This window comes from Lactuca saligna, chromosome 4 (genome assembly GCF_052625555.1).
Source record: "Lactuca saligna cultivar CGN05327 chromosome 4, ASM5262555v1, whole genome shotgun sequence".
NCBI lineage: Eukaryota > Viridiplantae > Streptophyta > Magnoliopsida > Asterales > Asteraceae > Lactuca > Lactuca saligna.
The window spans coordinates 253,780,204-253,803,696 of NC_136420.1; the positions used below are offsets into that span (position 1 = coordinate 253,780,204).

The 23,493-nt window shown below is 38.0% G+C and overlaps 1 protein-coding gene across 1 annotated transcript; it reads left to right on the top strand.

Annotated features, from left to right (window-relative positions):
* The first annotated feature begins 21,313 nt into the window (after positions 1–21,313).
* Positions 21,314–23,286, top strand: LOC145039088 (uncharacterized). Its single transcript, XM_078987216.1, has 8 exons — positions 21,314–21,479; positions 21,566–21,791; positions 21,962–22,121; positions 22,410–22,480; positions 22,566–22,643; positions 22,737–22,824; positions 22,916–22,971; positions 23,058–23,286. Exons 1-8 carry the CDS (start codon positions 21,414–21,416, stop codon positions 23,126–23,128), a joined length of 816 nt encoding a protein of 271 aa, XP_078843342.1. The 5' UTR covers positions 21,314–21,413; the 3' UTR covers positions 23,129–23,286.
* Positions 23,287–23,493: the final 207 nt, after the last annotated feature.

Here is a 23,493-nt window from a genome sequence, read left to right on the forward strand (position 1 = left end):
GCTCGATCCTCTTGAGGAGATCTTCAAGGGTTGCCTTCCACTCCTTCTCTCTTTCCTTCAGAACTCGCTCAGCTTCCTCAGCTCAGATCCTTAGATCGGTCACAAATTGGGAAACATGAGCTGAGACCTAAAATAAGTATGGCGTTAATAGAAACAAATATAAATCAGAAACTAATTTCATAGAGACACTTACTACTTGGGAATAGGAAAGCAACTTCTGAAGTGACTCTTCAGCTCCGAAATTCTCCAAGTTGAGATCTGTGGCTACTGAGGTTTTCCTCTTATGGGAACATTGGGCCTTCATGATGACATCAATGAGAGGTTTCTTAGGAAGAAGAGGCAGGACAAATTTCTATTTTTTTTACTGCAATTAGACCAATAGACACATCATCTTTGAAGTCAGATAAAGTGAATTGAGCATTGGGACAAGAAGCCTTGGATCCTACACGCCACACAAGATCATCATCAATACATGATTTTCATTCAGGGCCCTCATAGATTCTAAAGTACAATAAAATATATAACGATATTACCAGTTTCCATTGATGCAGTGGTAAATGAGCCTTCTTGATGACTGGGATAATCGAGCATGAAAGACATATCAGCCGCAGGAAAAACGAAGAGATTCTCAATATTTCTTTAGTATCCTTGGCAACAGAAATAAGTTCTTCAAACCTAAAAGCTGCAAAACAGCAGACAAGATGATGAAAGGTGAATCCCAGGATCCTCTATATAAGTAAATAGTGGTCCTATCCTTTTTAACCCAGACCTTCGGTAAGGAATCCCCACCAGGAATCGAGTCGCGTCTCATAAATAACTATTTCTCCTTCCAAGCACCATCATTCTGTTTCATTTTCATAACGAAAGGGGATTGATGAGGTTTAAGGCTAAGAAAAAGACAGGAATTCCCAAAGGTAGCAAGATCATACACGTGAGCCAACTCAGCTAAACCCATCTCTAGACCTCTAGACAAGTTCAATTTCTCAATCCAAAACAAGAATTTCTAGACAATGAGAATGTCCAGGATGTAAGAAATTTTAGTGATTTCAAAGAACTTGGAAATAATCCCGGGAAAGGGGTACTTCAAACCTAAGACAAAGGGATATCCAGTAAAGCAAACCCAAGTTGAAGAAGCTAAATCAGGTTGGAGTTTCGGATCGAAGAGTTTGAAGACAACTTCGTTAGAAAAAGCACCAATCGTATTTAACGACTTGATATCATCATCTTCAAAAGAACATATCTCATCATAGGATAAGATCCTCTGGTCAATGAAATCATTCCTATAGGACATGAGGATGTCCTTGCGATATACTATCATTTTCTTGCCCATCGTTAGCGAAAGAGAAAAAGTAAAGCTAAGAAGAGAGAAATGTACCTTCAAAAGCGACTGAATAAGAGCTTAAAGATGCATGGAGGAGTAGCCCTAATCGATTGCCTCTATATACGCTAACGGCAGAAGAAAGAGAAAGATTGATTAGACCGACTATGATGACTCTCAAATGGATAAATCCTATCTGTTAAGAATTAAATTGAAAAATTACCCTTATCTCTCTCCTCATTTATTTATTCCCTTTAAGTTATTCCTTTAATATTATTGAAACTAACTCACTTATTTTTAGGAATAACTTGGGGGGGGGGGGGGGGGGGCAATTGTTAGGGCTAGGATCTTGAAACTGCTATAGCATCCTCAAGTCTAAGGATCCTCAAAAGCTCAGGATTCCGAATATACACCAGGATCCTGACCAATATTTTTAATATGTATAACGGACATATATTGTTTTGTCTTTCTCACATGTGCAGAAATAACTGGTCAAAGTCATTTACTCAATGGATAGTCATCACAACTATGCAAAAGACCCGGATGACTAAGTCAAGCAAACGACTATAAGTAATCTCGGAGGATCCCAGAATTCTCGGAGTTCTAACTGTTAGGGTTTGACTATATAAAACACTTGTAATCATCACACTATACACAATTTTCTGGCAGAATACTATCACTTGTACTCATACTCATTCCATTTTCTATGTAATTTTCATTTCTATCAATAAGAACATCAAGGAAGGTGATCATTAACACCTCTCAAGGTTTTAAAAGATTTAGTATGCTCAAGAATCATATTAAAGTGATATTGCAAAATAACATATGATATTAATGGGCCACACTAATAACAACTTGATATAATTGATTATTTATTAGAAATTGATTTTAATAAATATTCATGAGTTTATTTATATAGACCTCTATTATGAATTAATTACCAAACACTATAAAAGTCGGAACATGATACATACGGAAACTAAGATCACTTAGTTTATATATAACACTCGACTTGTAGCTCTTACTAAAGACTTACCACCATCTCATCTTCGAAAATCGCATGGTAGAAGGACGCCTCCCTTTAGACCTATAGGGTGCAATCATACCAGCGTAAATGGACCGGATCCCATCAAGACTCCCCAGTTAAGCGTGCTTGGGTGAGAGTAGTACTAGGATGGGAAAACTTAACACTCGTACAATACCCACTTCTACTCACTACCAAAAGTACACCTCAAAAATGTTGGCAAACACAATGAGAATGGTTCAGCAAAACGCGAAATTTATATATGTATGTATAAATTATGAGAATGCAACTAGCAATGACCTTCGTTACTTACGATATCGTTTCTCGCCATACAAAAAAAATCATGCCTTCACAAGGAGGTGACAAGCAAACTAGTGAGGCACCAATCCTATAGATAGACTCTGGTTCTTTTCAATTTGTGGTCACAGCCGTCGTGACAACCGTCATGACACATCTCAATGCTAACAACACCAGTGGAAATGGAAACGGTGACAACAATTCTAACCGTAGTAACAACCAAGGGCACCAGCAAGTGTCTACCGACTTGGGCACCTCGGACCGCAAACCTAAAAACAAGAAACGTAAATTCTAGAAAAAGAAAGGGAAATACTCGAATCAAGTTCCTACCAAGAGACAATAGACTGTGGTTATCCCTGCAGTCACAACATCTACCTCAACATCTACCACAACATCTATCACTCCAGCCCCTGTCAGTCGATTTGTTGGAACCCTCTCGAAGATTAATAAGCGCAACCTTCATCGTACTGGAGTGTACCAGAAGATGTATTGCAGGAATTGCCTCAGGAGGGGACACACTATCCATTTCTGTAGGGCACCAACACGACCAATCTCCCAGGTCCCATATGACGGAGTAAGTCAGGCCTATTAAGATTGTGGCAAAATGGGGCACTTCAAGAGGGAGTACCCAATCGAGAGGAATGACGGAGGGGCAGGAGGAGTTTGATAATTGAACCAGTAGAAGCAACGGGGAACCTTACTAGGACTTTTGGGAGTGTTTTAAAAATAAGAATATTTAAGTATCACATGTTTTTATAGTATGTGGTATGTTTACTAAAACTACTGTTATTTAAAAAGTAGTTAAATACTCTCTCGTTAGATTAAATCACAACACTTATATATAAACTTAGGATCCTTGCAGGTGAGTTGTGATGATTTAGTGTATATATCGGGGTTACTTATAATTAAGATTTTGTAGACTTAGAGTGAGTGATTCCGCCTTAATTCATGTTCCCTGTCTGGTTGTAGATTTAGGGCAGAGTCACTCAGTTGACGGTCTTATCAATCTTAACTACATATAACTGGTATACACCAAGCGATCATAAAGGGACATGATAGGGATCATAATATGAAGTATCATAACTAGCTATTAGAACACCCTTACTACTATTACTCGCTTAATGTGGTACGAATCGTTCACAGTAGTAATGAAACGAATCACACCGAATTCACTATCGCGTACATACAGGATGCACTATCGTTCTAACAAACACTTCTTTTTAATCGACTCAACACCCGTTGTAATAAGAAGTTATGATGTCACCATTCGACATGGATCGGCTTGGCCCTCACCATACCGACTGCATATGTTACAATAAGACCCTTCACCTTAAACGACCGACTAATGAAATCCTCGTCACTCATAACGTCAAACCCAACGTAGACCTCATAAATTGTCTCTCGTTTTGAAACCCCAAAGTACCCATGAGAGGAGTAATTTATCTTCCGAAACCTTCTCAAAGTATTCCTAGCAGACCTTTCGGGAATACCACTCTTGTAGAAGGTCAAGTTCAAGAATAGAGTATAAGGATAAATGCGGTTAACCTATCACTACTAAGTCTATACGCGAGGGTGGTATATAATTGAGATTCTACAGACTTAGGATGTGCGTTTCCTCCCTATCTCTTGTTCCTTGTCTGGTTGTGGACCTGGGGCAAAGCCACACACCCGACTGTCTTACTAATCTTAATTATATACGACTTGTATACACAAGACGATGATAGATGAACCAGTTAAGGATCCTACCAAGAACTTCAGAACAAAGCTGCACAGGACTACAAGTGGAAATTCTACCATTCAGATGAAACTAGAAATGTAAATCGAGCTCATACTCTCCCTACCGATGTAGACAGCAGACGCAATAGTGAAGATCCGTTGGAACACCAGTGAGGATCAAAATTCACTTGAGAACGAGCAAATCATATGGAATAGAAGAACCCACCTCTTCCCTAGTTTATGAGTAACCTCTTAGGATTTGAATTTCGAGATGAAATTCCCTCTAACGGGGGGATGATGTCACAACTCAACAATTTATACCCAACTAATCTTGAACCCTAACCTAACACAAGTGAAAAACTACATCGGTAAACCTTTTTACATTATGTCCTTTCTAGCATTAGGGCTTGTCATTAAGGCTAGCAATGAAGTATGGATTGTAAACCAGGTTAAATTAAGTTGTTATAATTGACCATAATTTGATTTATATTCGTATAAGTGAATATATTAATGGTTAAATCAATAAATCACACCCAAAAAAGGGTTCACGACCATCAAACCCCACCAAAAGGGAGTTAATGTTCCCAAAGTAGTTCATGGATTATAGTTAATTTGATCATGGAGTTTATGGCCAAAGTAAAAAAAATGGAAACATGTAGTTCACGGCCAAGCTTGACCGTGAACAACCGCTTAATAGGCTGAAAAACCATTTCAAGTCCATTTGTGGACCGTAAACCCTATGGCCCAATACCATTTCAACAGTAAACACCTATATATATATATATATATATATATATATATATATATATATATATATATATATATGTGTGTGTGTGTGTATGTGTGTTTACATCCTGAATCAATTCATTTCCTCATTTCTCAGCCATGAACCACTTCCAAAATCTCTCAATCTTCATGTGTGAACAACCCATTTCCTTTCAATCTTCTAAGGTTTACGCCCAGAATCTTCAAATCTTCAACCAATTCACCAATAACACTCATACCCACATTCAAATCTTCAAGCAATCTTCATATCTTCATAATAATTCAAGATCCAACCATGAACACCAAAACGTCCAACCGTAAACCCCATATTCCATCCAAAAACACATTTTCAACATTTCCCAATTAATCCGAATTTAATTATAAGTCCTTTTACAATTATATGATTATTCAACCCCGTTATTTAAAGTAATATATTATTAAGTTTAAATACATCGCCGAATATAATTATTTTTAGGATAACATTATTCATACGTACGCTAGCCTAAGGATAATTTTTACCGCTTAGCTATCCAAAGTATGAAGACGTAACGAAAGTGAGTTGATACCCCTACGTTTTTACTATTTTTCCAATGTTTTAAGGGGGAATACAGGTAGAGCACAAAATAAATATTGTGTTAACTTTCAAAAAATCTCAAACAGTTTTAAAGCATATTAAGTTGTTTCAACTGATTCAAACTATTTTAAATTGTATTTCAAATTACTGCAATTGTTTTATACTTTTATTTCCCAAAGTACATCATTATATATATATATATATATATATATATATATATATATATATATATATATGCCTTTTGCATATATGCATATAATTTTATCTAAATAAAGGTTTAACCCTTTTGTAACATGTAGAGCAAAAGGGTACTTATCTCATCGTTTTACCGTATTCTTCAATTGTTAAATTACTAAGACTTTCATTCCATACGAGACATACATTTAAGCTATAATAGGTATCTTTTACGGAACACTACTCTATTTCACTACTACAAGGCTACACTACTAAAATAATCATTTAAGTATAACTATTTTACACTACAAAGTAACAGATATAAAGTTTCAATTATAATAGAACACTATAACACTACACGTAAACTAGTTAATACAGGGCTGTGAGGCACTACTTCGGGTACCCACCAGGGTACCGGTTCAAGTCCTATAATTTATAACCAGAGTCTCCCGGATGGAGAGCGTGAGGTTTGTGTATAGATCTATACGGGACTGAGAATCCCACATTCAAACTGCTAGCTACAGTTAGGCTGGCATGTCTGGGGGTGACAAATGTCATAAAATACCGATACCTGAAGAACGTTGTAGAGGCCACTAGGTCATATTTGCATGGTTATATGAAACTCACAATATTATAAACAAGGTTGACGGGATTAACACTAGTTCAAAGAAGTTATTTTAATATTAGATCTTCTTTGCACACCCTTCCTAGCACAATACACTAACATTTTGGGAAATCATTCAAACAAATGTTTTGATAATTAACCAGACACTACAGTACACTATTTTACAATACTTCTGGTGGATTCCAGGCACTATTACAGACACTACAATACACTATTTTACACTACTTCTTGTGGATTCCAGGCAATATTACAGACACTATAGTACACTACCTTACACTACATTTGGGGGATTCCAAACACTATTGTAGACACTATCTAGACTATAGACACTACTAACGTATAAACACTACTATTGGCACTGCTGAAATTCACTATTTATAGCACCAAGTACACTGATATAATTTACAATCTAAGTACCAGTAAAACCAAGATCACTAAATAAAAGTACAATTTACTACTTTTTAGTAAAAAACATAATTTTTCGAAAGAACGTTAACCAGGGGCATACATACAAACAGAGTTGCATACATACACAACAATAATACATCACTTTTATAAGTACAGATCAGCAGAACATGCATTTCATTACATTAGAAAATATAGGATTTTCTGAAAGAACATACTAAGGTTTTGAAGGAACAAAGAATATACTAAGGTTTTCAAAGAACAACAAACATTCTTTCTAAATAAAAATACTTATGAACTCACCAAATTTAAAGTTGACACTCTTTTAAAACCACTTGTATTCTCAAGACACTAGTAGATAGGTACACGCATAGGTTCAAAAAGAACGAGCATAGTAGCTTCAAGTCTTTATTTCGTTATGTACTTTTGGATTCAATCATGTGTGATTCGAATACAATGTAAACTTTATTTTATGAATACAATGGTTGTTGTTGCTTTGATTACTATTATAAATTTGTTGTGATATTGTATGATGTCCTCCGCCCCTGAACGTTTTCGCCGTCTCGGTTTGGGGGTCTGACACTAGGAATACTAATTCATGACTTCTAGGAAGTCTTGGATAATTTAAACATATTTCTGATGATATAACAGGTTACGAAATATTCCAATAAATACAGTGGTATTTTATTTAAAGCTAGTTTAAACATTGGAATAATGTAAGGCTAAAAGAATCATCTTTTGTGATCTAGGAGGCCCATGTTTTATGGATTGAACACCTTTAATCCCAAGAAATCTACTAAAGCCCACATAGATGGATCTTGTTTCTTTTGTGAAGAAACTTGACACTGGAAGAGGATTTACTTCTCTTATTTGGAAAAAAAGTCTAGAAGAGATTAGTACTTCTAGTATCTACTAGATATAACTCATACTTTTTATATAACACTTAGGTACTTGGTACTTAAATGTTAATCTAATATTTGTAAATGGCTTGCAGATATTTACTGAAGAGCACCAGCTTAGCACAATCAAGTTGGAACTACACTCACGAAGTTTAGTTTATTATTTATGCTTAGAACATAAATTACTTGTAATGTAAAACAATATTTGGTTTCGAATAATGAATGTTTTAATTTAGCATGTCTAAATTTATGACTCAGGTATTTTGTTCAAATGTTTGAAATTTACTCAATCATTTTTCATAACGATAATATTCATATTCTGAAATGATTAACTTCTATTAATGAGACTAGATCTCTTAACAGAATTGTAATGTAAATATCAACATTATAAATAAAATCAAGTTCTATGTACAATCACTCTTGACTTAAACTTGTTTTAAATCAAACTCATCTTTGACATTTTTATCTTTATTATATAAATGACATTCACATATTCAAACTTCAAGAAAGGGATCCTTGAAGGCAAATAATGTAGTTTATTTGATATATGTGAAACTTATTTATATGTAAATGATTCCTAATGATTCACTAAAGTGTAGAGAATATAATTAAGGAACTATACACTTCGGTGTATGACTTCCTTTCTAATGCATGTTTGAGATTAAACACAAGATACCAAATCAACTTTATTAACAACTATAGTAGTTTTAATTATATTTTACATGGTAAAGAATAATTGTGAGATCTTTGTTGAAGGTTTCAAAAGTTGAGATACAAACCGATAAGAACCATCTAAGACTTTAATAATAATAAAGGATGAATTAAATCTTACTTGGTATGACTTACTTTCTAATCGGTAGAAATATCCTGTGTTTATTTCCTTAGGATAATATATATAAGACTATTAATTATATTGTAACGTCCCGACTCTCAAGTGCTAATTTTATGGCTTTAATTTTCATAAATTGCAAAGTTTACTCGACAAGTTGGATGCCCTAACTCGTCGAGTAGAAGCGGTTTGGGCCACGTGTTTAAGTGGCCTACTCACCAATTCCAAGATAGGACTCGACGAGTAGGATATGGAGGATGAAACCCTAATTTCTGGGGTTTTTCACCCTATTTAAAGGATCATAAGCCTCCTTTAGCCCCATTACAACCTCTTGAGAGTCCAGAAAACCCTAATACGTGTGCGTGCTTCATTCTTATGTGTTTCAAGCTTTAGAAGGTGGATATTAGTAAGAAGAGCTTGGAGAGTAAGTGGCTAGAAGCAAGGAACGTGTGGGGATCTGAAATCTACCTAAGTTAGCATCTTTTGGAAGGTATCAAGTCATTTGCTTTACCTCATTTCATTCTAGATCTCATTGGGTTAAAGATTTAGGCTGTTTTAGCATATTAAGAAGTTATTCTTGGGTATTAGCTATGATCTAAAGTTGTATTGGGATTATTACTGCTATGACATGTTATCTCGGTATCATGGTAGATAGGATGGTTATATGCTAGTATGATATGTTAGATTGGTATCCTGGTAGATGGGATGATATATGCTATTATGATCTGTTAGATTTGTATCCTTGTAGATTGGATGATATATGCTATTATGATCTGCTAGATTGGTATCTTGGTACATGGGATGATATATGTTGTTATGATCTGTTAGATCGGTATCCTGGTAGATAGGATGATATATGTTTTCATGATCTTTTAGATTGGTATCCTGGTAGATAGGATGTTATACGTTGTTATGATATGCTAGATCGGTATCCTAGTAGATAAGATGATATATGATGTTATGATCTGTTAGATCGGTATCCTGGTAGATAGGATGATATATGCTATTGTGATCCGTTAGATCAGTATCTTGGCAGATAGGATGTTGTTATGTTGTTATGATCTGTTAGATCGGTTTGTATGTCTATAGAATGTTATGTAATTATCTGTTATATGTGCACATGTTTGTTTTGCGGTTGAGGCTTATCTGCTTTGTGCAAAAGCCAATAGACATGGGCATTCCAACCTGTTTGTTGTGGGTTGTGAGTATTCCGTCCCGGGGATGATTGGACTCATAGTATGTGGGCATTCCAACCTGTTGGTTGTGGGCCTTAGGTATACCATCTCGAGGATGATTGTACCCGTAGTATGTCAGCATTCCTACCGAATGGTTGAGGGCCTGGGGTATTCCTACCCGATGGTTGACTGGACCCATAGTATGATGGTTACATTTAGATGTGTATTATCATGTGTATGGGTATTTTAGGGGAATTCACTAAGCTTTCAGGCTTACAGTTTTAGTTTGTTGTTTTAGGTACATCAGCGGATGGCCACAGGATGGCGAAGGCGTGACCGTACACTTCCTCAATTGATGATTATCGTTTCTGGGAACTCTGATGTTTAAACTATTTTGAATACAAATTGTAATGACTGAGTGGTTTTAAATAATTTAAAAAGTTTTAAATTGGCTCAAACTTTATGGATGTTACAAGTTGGTATCAGAGCCTTGGTTTGAGTGAACATGAGGAACACTCGTGTGAATCCGGTCTGAAATCAAGGAAGGATTTTCAAAATGATTTTTAAATGGTTTCCAAAATAACTAAAAGAGGATGCGAAGTGTACGATTAGTTGGAGCCAGTAAGTAGACCCAAAACTACCATACACTTATTTGATATTGGGATATGTTAGAACAACATGCTAGTACTAGGCTAGGGATCTTCAGGAATTGCATGATAGAATTGTTTGATTACATGATGCCTGCTAGCCTAGGGTTTTCCTTATATGAGATTGACATCATTACTATAGTTGCTTGTATATGTATCACGACTGTACATAATTAAGATCTTATAGCCCCAGAATGTTTGATTTGGCCTTATGTTATGTTCTTATTGATTAGGGCTTATGGTAGGATCAGATATTCGAAAGTCTATGGGGCCCAACATTATGTATAGCTAGCATACACGAGTGTTACAGGGTTGGTGGAAGTTTCATGGATGAGTGAGTAGTGTGAGGCCGGTAGGCCAGTTACAAGATATTTAGCGTTCCTCTAGGAGTGAGGATTGAGTGCTCGCTATGATTATGTATATTGTTAGGGCGTTGTGATGATACTTGAGACAAATATGGGTAGGTATGGAAGGTAGTATGGGCTCATACTACTAAAAGCACAAGACCCATATGTGTAGCAAGGAAGTCACAACCCTGGGGTTTAGTTAGAAGTTGGTTCCTTGTTATTGTATGGATTATCCGGGATCTTTCTAGTGTATTATTAGAATGATGGTTAAGAGACGTTTTGAGACCAGATCCAGATCAGGATCGGGAGCTGGCAGCCAAGATAGGCCAGTTTATCAGAGGATCGTGTCAGGGAGATCATCCAAGCGGAGCTGATCGAGATCGTCCGGAGATAGTTTCCGGAGATGATTGGGTATTTCTAGACCACCATGGTTGAGTATGTCTACGAGCGTTATGCCTCCATTGTTGAGACGGCTGATGTAGCAGCTTCAACAGCTGTAACAACGATAGGGAGATGAGTTGGTCGAGATTTCCAGTATCGGGACTTGTTGCTAGGACATATTTTGATAAGTAGAGGACTGCAGTTACTTGAGACTGCGGAGATGTTATGTACTCGTTTCATTCCATGGGTTGAGCGGGAAAGAGTAGCACATGAGTTTATGGATTCGAGGCTCGGGGGTTTGCTCGAGGACGGAATGTGAGTTGTTGGGACTTCGGAAAGGAGTGATGATTATGTTCAGTTAGGGTTTTGCAGCTGGAAGTGGAATGGTTAACTAATGGATTGGACGGTCGTTTTATAGGGCAAGGATTGTGCCCTTTCAATTTTTCGAACTCGAAGGAGTGAGCAGGCTTGCGACCCCAGGATCAGGTTGTGTTTTAGCTCGGGATTAGTTGATTGCAAGGATTGGCGACATTATTTCAGCACTAGTGAGCGTAAGTGGTTCGATGTGGCATAAGTGTTTTGTGAGGTCCGAGTTTCTTTGGATCTCTTGTATCAGGCGGTAAGGATTGATTATGCGACCTATTACACTTTTGGGATTGTTGACTATGTCTGAGGAGTAGTGTTGTTGCCTTGTTTAGTGTATAGGTTGCTTCAGTTTTTTCAGTTCAACTATGGACGTTTGATTGGGTGAGCGAGTCAGGGTGCGAAACCTGATTGGAATGGTTTCTAGAGTCTGAGGAGTGAGAAACTTGTTTGGAACACCTTTGGAAAAAAGGGGGTATTATATGGGAGGTCTACGAATAGGGTCCCACAGAAGGATTATTCAGCATTGTCAGGATTCAGTGGTTTTTTTAACATCCTTTAGTGATTGATAGACGAAAGCGCCAAGGGAAGTAGCTAGTCGTCAAGGTATTAGTTGGAGCATCTATCTTTTGGTATGTAGGATTTGAGTGAGAGGTCATTCAAGCATTAGTGACTGTCGGTTTCAGTGGGATTCGGGAAGTAACCATTTGGTTCTTAGGAGTGTGTGATCAATTGGGTTTGGCTAGTAATGGAGCGCTAGTTAGAAGAGTTGGTTATTGTAGGATTGATCGTAGGAAAGTGAGAAAGATTGGGAATTCTCCAATTTCCATGTATTGTGAAGACTTAGTCGAAGCTAAGTGGGGAGAATTGTCCCGGGATACAGATACAGGAGCGATGTTGAAAATGGGATAAGTTCCGTATCATTGTTAGGAAGGAAGACAACCCAATGGGCTATTTGGTTTGAGAGTTGTGGGAGTTGGGAGTTCGGTAAAACTCCCCAGCATGTGTACCACGTCTTCTCGGTTTTTGATAACAGAACTTGAGGAAATCTGGTTGGAGTTCTATTCATAAATTGAGTTCAGTTTGAGTATTCGGTTAAGGGTGTGCTCAACTCTGAGGGTTTTTGGATTGATAGATTGAAGGTTTTGTTAGCTGTCAGAGCTCGACAGTACTTTCAGTAGGGGTGTGCGGGATATTTAGCGTATGTCGTAGATACACGGGTCAGGCAACAGAGTACAGATTCCCAAAAGGTTGGACGATCGACATGAGGCCTAAGGTTAGGTCGGGGTTAGAGTCCACGGAATGGATCAGGAGTTCGGAACCCCAAGTGGGTGAGAACAGTCTGTATGGGAATGATCACCAGGCGGGGTGGTCCAGGAAGATGCTTAACAGTTTAGAGCGGTCTGGACAAACTGAAGGCCTGGTGAGGCAGTCCAGTCATGCGGAAGACTCTGTATGTGTTTGTAGATCTGTGTGCGTGTATTGAGTATGTTGCTATGTTATAGCAATCAGTAGGTCTGTCCCTAAGTATTGAACATGGTGATGGAGTATGCTGAAGACTTTATATGGGTTTTGTTAGTTATATGATCAGGTTCTGAGTATATATGTGTTATGGGGTAGCAACATGTTCTACAAGTAGATATCGTAGGGTGAGGTTTCAGCATTGTGACACTTGTTGGGGTTGTGGAGGACATTGATTAAGCCTTCTTGGGCAATGAAGGAGGTGAATACCTTCAGGATGGAGTGTTGGACAACTGAAGTAATGATAGCAGTGTCGATAGGTTATCCGGAGTGTTCTAGTCATGAGTTGGGGGCCTGTGAGGTCATACCAGACTCATGCTGTAGGCTCCATGGCAATCCAGACCTATATTGAGGACCATATAAGGGTATTCGAGTCATAGGCTATAGGCATATAGATTGTGTGGTTATGTATCTTGTAGGAGTGTTTAGAATGGTTGTATTGTTGAGATTCAGGGGATTTGCACTCGGTTGTGACGAATCAGAGGATGGTGGATGAGATGTAAGGATAGATCCTTGGATCTCAAGTAATGAGTAGACCCGAGTTCTGTTCATAGAGGTATTCCAATCTAGGGTATTCCATCCTGAGGATGACCAGACCATATGATTGATTGGACCTTATATGTTTTGTATCCTAATCTGAGGATTTATTGGGCCAAACATGTGTGGGATATGAGGGAATTACATCCTAAGGGTGGTTGGACTCGTTGTAGGCATGCCTGGTATTCCAGGTTGAGGCTAATTGGGCCAGACATGAGTATTCGTGTTTATTAGTAGATTGATTTTGTCTGATATTTTGGGAGCTAAAGGACGCATTATCCTGTTAGCACAAAGGGTTCGCTTCAGGAATAGGAAAAGTTGGCTTCCAATAATTTGAATCATCAGGATTTTGTCTGGTTGGCCGATAGTGGTAGGTATGTTGTTGGTGGTAATCCCTTACGGGATTGTGTTCTATGGATGTGGTGGACGACAAGGGGCGACATGGTAGATTATCGTCAGTAGTTTGTGGACAGCTTATCCAGATGGTCTATTAGGTGGCATGTTGTGCTTGATCGGGCGAAGGCGGTCCTGCTCTATGCAGTAGGCCATGATACTTGTTGCGGGCTGACGGTAAGTCGTAGGCACAGAGGTTCAGTAGAATATGATCGATGATTCTTTTTTCGGGTAGGAACCTCAGGATCCAAGGGTTGAGTAGCTCGTTAGTTATACTGGGAAGAGTTCTAGCATTGGATAGTATGAGTGGTCTGGCTGGGAGTCAAACCGAATTTAGGTTTTCAGATTGCAGGTTTTGGTAGAGTAAGTTTGTGTGCCACATGGGTTTATGGATTCATCTTCTCTGGATCAAAGAGAATTGTATGGGGTTTAGTCTCTTTCAAAAGACGTCGAATGTCATTCAGGTCGAGGAGGCAGTAGTATCATTGGATGACGTTCAGGTCGATGAGCGCCCGAATTATGTTGAGAGGCTCATGGCCAGTCTGGAGAGGAAGGTGAAGGTTATGCGGAACAATTAGATACCTTTGGTAAAGGTACAATCTGAGCACCAAAGAGGGTCCGAGTGGATGTGGGAGCCGGAGGCAGAAATGTGAGAACACTATCTAGGGTTGTTCACCGCAGCAGACTTCAAGGACAGAGTCTAGTTCAAGTGGAGGAGAATTTTAACACCCCAAATCTCAGGTGATAATTTTATGGCTTTAAATTTCATAAATTGCAAGGTATACTCGACGATTTCGATGTCATGACTCGTCGAGTAGAAGCGGTTTGGGCCATATGTTTAAGTGACCTACTCATCGAGTCCAAGATAGGACTTGACGAGTAGGAGATGCACGATAAAACCCTAATTTTCGGGGTTTTGCACCCTATTTAAAGGATCATAAGCCTCCTTTAGCGCCCTTATAGCCTCTTGAGAGTCCAGCAAACCCTAATACGTGTGTGTGCTTCATTCTTGTGTGTTTCAAGCTTTGGAAGGTGGATATTATTGAGAAGAGCTTGGAGAGAAAGTGGCTAGAAGCAAGGAACGTGTGGGGATCTGAAATCTACCTCAGTTAGCATCTTTTGGAAGGTATCAAGTCATTTCCTTGACCTCGTTTCATTCTAGATCCCATTGGGTTAAAGATTTGAGCTTTTCTAGCATATTAAGAAGCTATTCTTGGGTATGAGCTAAGATCTGAAGTTGTAACTTCAGATCTGAACTCTCTTTAAGTCCCGAAAGCTTTCAACTTTAGCAAGTATGAACCTCTCCTTAATTGTAGAACTCCATTACAAGCTTAGTTTTGAAATTATAAGACTTTAGAGCCTTGCATGCACGTAAAGTTTGCAACTTTACATGATAAACATGCCTTGGGAAGCTGGATCTGCAGTATGGAACCTTAAAATGGCTTAGAAAGCATTTGAATGGATAATGGATTGAAGGGACTCCGCAAGTTCGATGAAGATTGTCATGCAAGGACTTCTGCATGGACTCAGCAAGTCAACTTGGGTTTTCCCGACATTTGGACGTGTTTGGACTCGATGAGTTGGAGGGAAACTCGACAAGTCATCGGGGTGGGGGGGGGGGGGGTTCACGAGTACTAGAGTTCTGGAAGGACTCGACGAGTCAGTGACCGCACTCAACGAGTCGGGTCTATTGGATTAGTGTCTAAACCCGTAACTATATTTAGTATGTACTTGACTCGATTGTGCATGGTCCTTTTGGGTTGCCTTTACCAAAGCAACTTAATAGGATAATTCAAGGAGAAAGAGAGGTTATTATGGTTTATTAATATATTATATTAATAATATATTAAAGGAGAAATCATATAGTTTAATTAATATTGGACAAGAATTAATTAAGAATTAATTATGTGGCTAAAAGACATTAATTAAATAAAGGGGACTAGAACTGTCAATTGTGTGATAGTTGAATATTGGGCTGATAAGCCTTATGGATTAGGCATGGATGAAATTAAGGATGTGTCCATCTTAATTTCGGCCATAGAGGCCTTATTCCAGAAGGTTCCTTGGACTGCTTAACGCCTAAGCTGTCCATTAGGGTTTTGACTGAAACCCTAGCAGCACAAGTATAAACAGACCCCTAGGGCATCCGTTTTCGGCCACTGGAAACCCTAGAAGAGTTCATAGCTGAAATTGTGCCTCATCCCTTATCTCCAATATCATCCTCTTGCTTGTGGTGTTTTTAACCCACTAGAGGAGTGACATTTGTGACTCTAAGCTCCAAGAGAAGAAGATTCAAGCCATTCTTGAAGAGGTAATCATCTAGATCTGATTTTAAATGATAATTTCAAAATATGTATGCTAGATCTAGGGTTCATAAGTCTTGGATGAATTGCATGTACAATAGAGAAACATAGATCCAAGCTTTAGGGTTTGCATGAGCACATAGAATGTTCTTTTATATAAAACCCAACAGTGGTATCAGAGCCTTGATTGGTTTCTATTGTATTGATGCCTTGTATGTTCATCCTGCAGAAAATCATTTTTCTGCCCTCTACCCAACCTGACTCGGCGAGTCACTTGCAAAAGTTAGTGACTCGGCCCAACTCGGCGAGTCCAGTCTGTGACTCGGCGAATCAGGGAGTCAGACAGAGGGAATATCAGGATTTCTTGCTGTTTTGTTGAAGGATAATAACCTAGACTATTTTTGACTAATACAATTCGATTTTTATTGTAATTATGTGATTATCCTTACCAAAACAAAAGATAATTACAAATTAATTGAATAATAAATTCCTTATATGATAAAATTTGATTATTTGAATTATTTGATGAATTATCTTGTGAATAAAATGCAATAGGTCAAATTTAGATAATCATTAAATTAAATGTTTGATTTAAATTATTTGCTATTTGATCCTATGTGTTTTGAAAAGTCCAAAACTTGCCTTCAAGTTTTGGAATTTAAAATTTTTAATTAAAAGCTCAATTTAAATCATTTCAATTTCAAACCCTAGAATTTTACAAGTTTAAAATTCACCCTATACTATTATAATAATATAAGAATAATAATTATATACGTATAACTTAAATGCTAGTCTTACCATTAGTAGGCCCCATTCATGAAACCGATCTATAAGGGGGGTATAAGGTTATGGCCTATAAAATGGCCGTTTAAGGGGTATCCATTCTCACCCACTACTTCCTTGATTGGTGGAGGATCTTTAGCTGAACGGGTAGGATCGGGCAAACCCTTCCTCATTAAAAGTATAATGAACTATAAAGTAACTAAATGTTTTTTACAAAATTCTCAATCATAGTTACTTTAGGCAAAAGTGAATTTGATGTAATTCCATGAAATTACACTTCGCACCCTTGCTAAGACATTAGTGGAGCATGTGTGGTTAACCGGCACACTAATTGGGCTCTAAGCAAAGGTGGCAAAGGGTGACTCGATGTTTTTCATAGTTCGATGAAGCATGTGTGGTTAACTGACATGTCGAATAGGTGACTATAACATTGAGGGAACGATGTACATGTGCATGGCTATTCATACCCACTTTGTGATCCTCGGCATCCTAGTCACAAACTTGAGGGGGCATATCAAGATTTAAACATGTCAATGAAAAGTTCAACGAATCTCAAATGATCTAGGAGCTTTCAATACATTCAAAACTTTTTTATGGTGGAAAATTACTAAATCGTCATTCACTTACCTTCAAATTAGTAGCTTGTTAGGTTACGACATCCCTCGTCTAATTTTAAATAATGTTTTTGGATCCTAGCCCTAATTTCTCATTTGGGTGTTTAATTGGGGATTCATTTCTAATCAAACTTTTTTTTTTCTATTTCAGATGTCTAACGTGAACAACGCTTCTAGTTCCTCTGGCTCGTTCTTACTCATGAACTTGTGTGAGAGAGTGATCTTTGACGGGTCCAATTTCAATGATTGGTCCACAACATTCAAATGGTCACTCATTACGAGGACAAGGAGTATGTACTCGATAATAAGCTGAATGAAATCAACATCAACACTGCCTTTATTGAAGAGATCGTTGCCTATGAGGCCCATGAGCATAATGCCACGAAAGTTCATTGCATCATGTTGTCGACCATGAGTGCAGAACTCCAAAAGTCCTATGAGGACATGTATCCCTATGAGATGCATCAAGATCTACTGGACCGGTACCACCAAAGCGCTAAGAAAGAAAGGTACGAGATCATCACTTCGATGATCACTACAAAAATGGGTAATGGAGAGTCCCTTGCTGCTCATCTGCAAAAAGATGCAGAGATATGTCGATCGCTTGCTAAAGTTAAATGTTAACTTTGATGAAGAGCTGGCAATTGACATCATCCTTTACTCCTTGCCTCCTTGCTACAACCAGTTTCGCATGACCTACCACATGAACAAGTAGGAGGTCACTTTCAGGAAGCTTCAAGGCTTGCTGAGGACTGCTGAGAGCAACCTCAAAGACAAATTTGTTGCATTAACTCCTACTCCTGCTGCTACCCCAATCTTGGAAATTAGGCAAGGAAAGGGTAAGAAAAGGAAGGCTCCCTCAAAGAGCCATTATAAGGGAAAGTCCCATGATGGCACCTATTCTAATGGAACTAAGGCTAGTTCTGCTAAACCCAACTCCAACCCCCAAGGATACACAGTGTCTTCACTTCCATGAAATAGGGCATTGAAAACGAAGATTCCCAAAATATCTGCAAGACATCAAGGATGGAAAGATCAAGCCATCCTAAGCAGGTATTTACACTATTAAATCTAATGATTCATCACATGCTATTTCTTGGGTTCTTGATACAGGATGTGGTTTTCACATTTGTTCTGACTTACAAGGCCTAAGAAGAAATAGGGATGTGGAGCATGGGAAAGTAAACTTGATCATGAGGAACAAAAGATCGTCGCTTGTCACCAAGATTGGAGTTTATTCTTTAGTGCTTAGTAATGGATTAGGACTAGATTTAAATAATTTTTGCTATTCACCAGATATGGCAAGAAACATCATTTCTTTTCATGGTTTGTATAGACAAGGGTTTAGATATTCATTTGATAATGAAATGGGTTCTGTTGATGCTTATCTTAATGGTGTTATATTGCCTTGTAATGGAATATATGAAACTTTGATGGTTGTAGATAACTTAGGAAATGATGTGTTGTGTATCTATTCTTCCAATAGTTTGGATAAATCATGTTTGTGGCAATGTCGTCTTGGACATGTCAACAAGAAACGCTTAGCCTAACTCCAAAAGGAAGGAGTGTTGGAGCCATTCGACCTTAGGGACAATGACATGTGCGAGTCTTGTTTGCTTGGAAAGATGACCAAGTCACCCTTCACTGACACTTGTGAAAGGGGTGAAGGTTTATTGGATCTCATACACACCGATGTGTGTAGGCCCTTTAGATCCACTACAAGGGATGCGAACCGCTTCTATGTGACTTTCATCGATGATTATAGTAGATATGGGTATATGTACTTAATCAAACACAAGTAAGAGACCTTTGAAAAGTTCAAAGAGTTCAAACAAGAAGTGGAGAATCAGTTGGGCAGGAAAATCAAGATGCTTCAATCCGATCGAGGAGGAGAGTACCTAAGTCTTGAATTCCACGACTACCTCAAGGAATGCGGAATCGTTTCGCAACTGACGCCACCGAGGACAACCCAGTTGAATGGTGTGGCTGAGAGGCACAATCGAACCTTGCTAGACATGGTTCGTTCCATAATGAGTCATGCTTTGTTACGTATCTCATTCTAGGGGTATGCCTTAGAGACTATCGTCCATATCCTTAACTTAGTCCCTACAAAGAAGGTTGCCAAAACACCTCACGAGATGTGGACAGGGAAACCTCCCCCATTGGCACATATCAAGGTTTGGGATTGCGAGGTTTTCGTAAGACGAGAGACTCACGACAAGCTCGAACCTCGTAGTGAGCGGTATATTTTCATCGGCTACCCGCAGAAGTCCTTTGGATATCTCTTCTATAGACCGAGTGACCATGTGTGTCTTCGTTGTGAGGAGAGGGGTTTTCCGAGAACGAGAACTCATAAGCCAAGGGGACAGGGGGAGGCAAATCGATCTTGAAGAACTTCAAGAGCCGAACGATGAAGTAACCTCTAACGCTGACACTCAACCCGAAGAGGAAACTCCGGTTGAACCGATTGACGAGTCCTTACCTCTTAGACGTTCCAAGAGAGTTAGGGTTAAACCCCAGTTTTATGGTTTTCATATTACTACAGCAGAGGATACGTTCATTAGTGATAGTACACTAGTGAATTTGGACAAACCCAATATAGTGTGTAAGCTTGATAAATCCATTTATGGAGTAAAACAACCATCTCGCAGATGGAATCTTTGTTTCGATGAGAAAGTCAATGAGTTTGGTTTTCTGCGAAGTGAGGATGAATCATGTGTGTATGTTAAATCCATTGGGAGTATAGTTAGATTCCTCGTATTGTATGTCGATGACATACTACTCATAGGAAACGACATCCCGATCCTGTAGGAAGTCAAGTTCTGGCTTGGGAAGTGTTTCACTATGAAGGACCTCGAAGAGGTTGCCTATATTTTCAGAATAAGGATAGTGAGAATCAGAAGTAAAAGACTAATAAGACTTAGTCAGAATACTTACTTGGACAAGGTACTAAAACGTTTTAGTATGGAGAATTTTATGAAGGGGGAGTTACCAATCCAAAGTAATGCCAAGTTGAATAAAACTCAAAGTCCGAGTATCGAAGTCGAGATAGCAGAGATGAGCCGAGTACCTTACGCTTCCACAGTTGGCTCGATCATGTACGTGATGAATTTTACTCGCTCTGATGTGATCTTCGCTTTGAGCATGGTCAGGAGATATCAAGGGAACCCTGACAAAGCACACTGGACCGCAATCAAGAATATTTTAAAGTACCTTCGGATGACCAATGCATGGTTTCTAGTCTTCGGTGGGAGTGATGACTTAAGGGCGAGAGGGTATAGTGACGTCAGTTTTCAGACCGATAAAAACAACTACCAAGGAATGGTTTCAAGTTCTCAGTAGGAGTGATGCCTTGAGGTTAAGGGTTCAAGCTCTATTGTGGATATAAATGAATTTAATGAGCAGTCTAAAAGTGTATTAGATTTTTCGTTCTAAAATAATAAACAAAAAAAACCCTCTATCATCGGCCATAATAGTAACTTTTAAATAATTTCAACAAATTAACAATTAAATTAAACACAAAAAATTATTCTATAAGTTAATATGTACGACTATAAAATTAAAATATAAAATTAGTTTGCATGTTTCAAATCATTATCATTATAAAAAGCAGCCCACCAATGTTGGTGGAGAAATCGCCCCTTTTAAAATTCAAAATTTCTATCCGTTAGGACTTCACACTGTAGTGTTGTTTCTCCTCTCGTCATTGAAGAAAACAAAAGAATGGGAAGGTTTCCAGCAAAAAGCGACTATGAAGACATGCGAAATGCCCGCATCTCTGAAAATCAGGTCTCTTTCTCCTCCATTCTTACTCTCACACTCTATTTTTCTGTGTTAATTAAGCACAATGATACTGAAGTTGGTCCAATTCACAGGCTCGACTAGCTTCCTTAGGACTACAAAAGACAATATCCGAGCTTCGATTAATAACAACTCCTGCAAAATCACCAAAGAGAAAATGGCAAAAGGTTGATTACAGTAGCGTTCCTTTGCGCCGCTCCAACCGGTTGAAACAAGTAAACCCTAATTCCTCGGATGCCTCGATTTCTGTAGGCCGATCTCTCAGATTTCTTGCAGATCCAGACACCGAGCTCTCAGATGGTTTCTCTCTTTCTTCCCTTCCACTACTCGTATTCTTTCATTTACACTAAATACGTTCAGATACAGAATGGATCTGGAATTTGTGACTAGCATGCAACGATTTGGGGGAAACTCTGGTGTGTTGGTGTCTTCATGTAAATCGTTGTTCCTAATATCAATTTATGACACAGGTGATGTTTCTGAAGAGGATGAGAAGAGGCCAGCCAATGCTCCTTTCGTTGATTGGAGATTGTGTCGTTCTGCAGAGGTATCATCTGAAAGACGATGCATGAGCAAGGGTAGGGGAAGCGTTTACGACCCTGTTTTTGGGATTTGCTGCCATTTCTGCAGGTCCATCTCTACACTTTCACTTTCCTTCTCTACATGTTCCTTTAGTTATGCGGGTTGCATCTGGTCTTTGCAAGATCCAACCATCAATTTCATATTATTTCCTGTCACAAGTTAAACTGGCTTGTTCGTGTTTCTCAATCTGCTGTGGTTCTTGCTTTAATGAGAAAATGAAAAAAACTTTTACACTATTTCAAAATTTGTCAATCTTTTATAGTGATTAATTATCATCTTCAAACAAAATGACAATTTGGGTTTTAATCATGCAATTTCAAAAACTGGATTGTATAGGCAAAAGAAACTGTGTGGTGAAGAAGACTGTAAGAGGTGCACTGACCTTGATGTTGATCAACCATGTCTAGGTTAGTGTATGTTCTAAAAATGCTCTTTTAGAATGAATTGGGTTAATTTTGATTTTAACACACACATATTCATATTCACACACAGGTAAGACAGATTGCTCTGTGTGTCATTCTACCAATGGTGTTCTTTGTCGAGCTTGCCTCAAGATCAGATATGGTGAAGGTAAGTCAAAGCTCAGATAAAAACCTAAATTTAGTTTATACTTTGATGAGATTTTTGCAAAGTTATTAAAATCATTAGTTAATGTTGTGGCAGAAATGGAAGAAGTGAGAAATAACAAGCAATGGAAATGCCCTCACTGCATAGAAGAAGAAGGAAGCAAACCATATTGGATATGTAATAGGTACAAACAAACATTATCAATTACCCTTTTCACCCTTATCAAATGCAACATGTTTTCTGTAATTCTCATTTGATATCTCTTATTTATATAGCTCTTTCTGCCTAAAGAAGAGAAAAATGGTGCCAACTGGGATTGCCATATACAGAGGTTTGACTTTGACTTATTTTTTCTTTTGTGTCAAAATCAGTCATAGACTGTATATATTGATAGATGAATTTGTTTTTGTTGTGTAGCTCGGGAGATGGGTTATGAATCGGTGGCACATCTTTTGATGGATGAGCTTCAACGAAAAGATAAAAGATGATGCTTGTAATAAGTCAAGTCACTTAATTTGGATTGTTTAGGTCTTAATTGGATAAAAAAAGGTCTTAATTTGGATTGTCTAGGTTTAACGTATCGTTTCAATTAATTTAAGTTTTAACATATCGTTTTCAATTAATATAAGTTTAGATTATATATTTATTATTGTGTCGATTTAACCACTAAAGTAATATAATAATCATAAAATTATAATATTAAATCGATTAAATTGATTAATGTATTTTATTTTTCTTTTTTGGCATTTTGTAGGCTTTGGTCATTAACTTTTTTTCATTATTTATTTCCTACTGAACTGTTGAAACTGTAATTTACTCTTATGAAATAATGAAAAAAAAATTAGTGACTAAA

Excerpts from the sequence above, each read along its gene's own strand:
- LOC145039088 (XM_078987216.1), top strand. The coding sequence starts at position 21,414 with ATGGGAAGGTTTCCAGCAAAAAGCGACTATGAAGACATGCGAAATGCC. Across the intron at positions 22,481-22,565 it reads TGTTGATCAACCATGTCTAG|GTAAGACAGATTGCTCTGTG; the intron begins GTTAGTGTATGT and ends ATTCACACACAG. Across the intron at positions 22,825-22,915 it reads CCATATTGGATATGTAATAG|CTCTTTCTGCCTAAAGAAGA; the intron begins GTACAAACAAAC and ends TTATTTATATAG.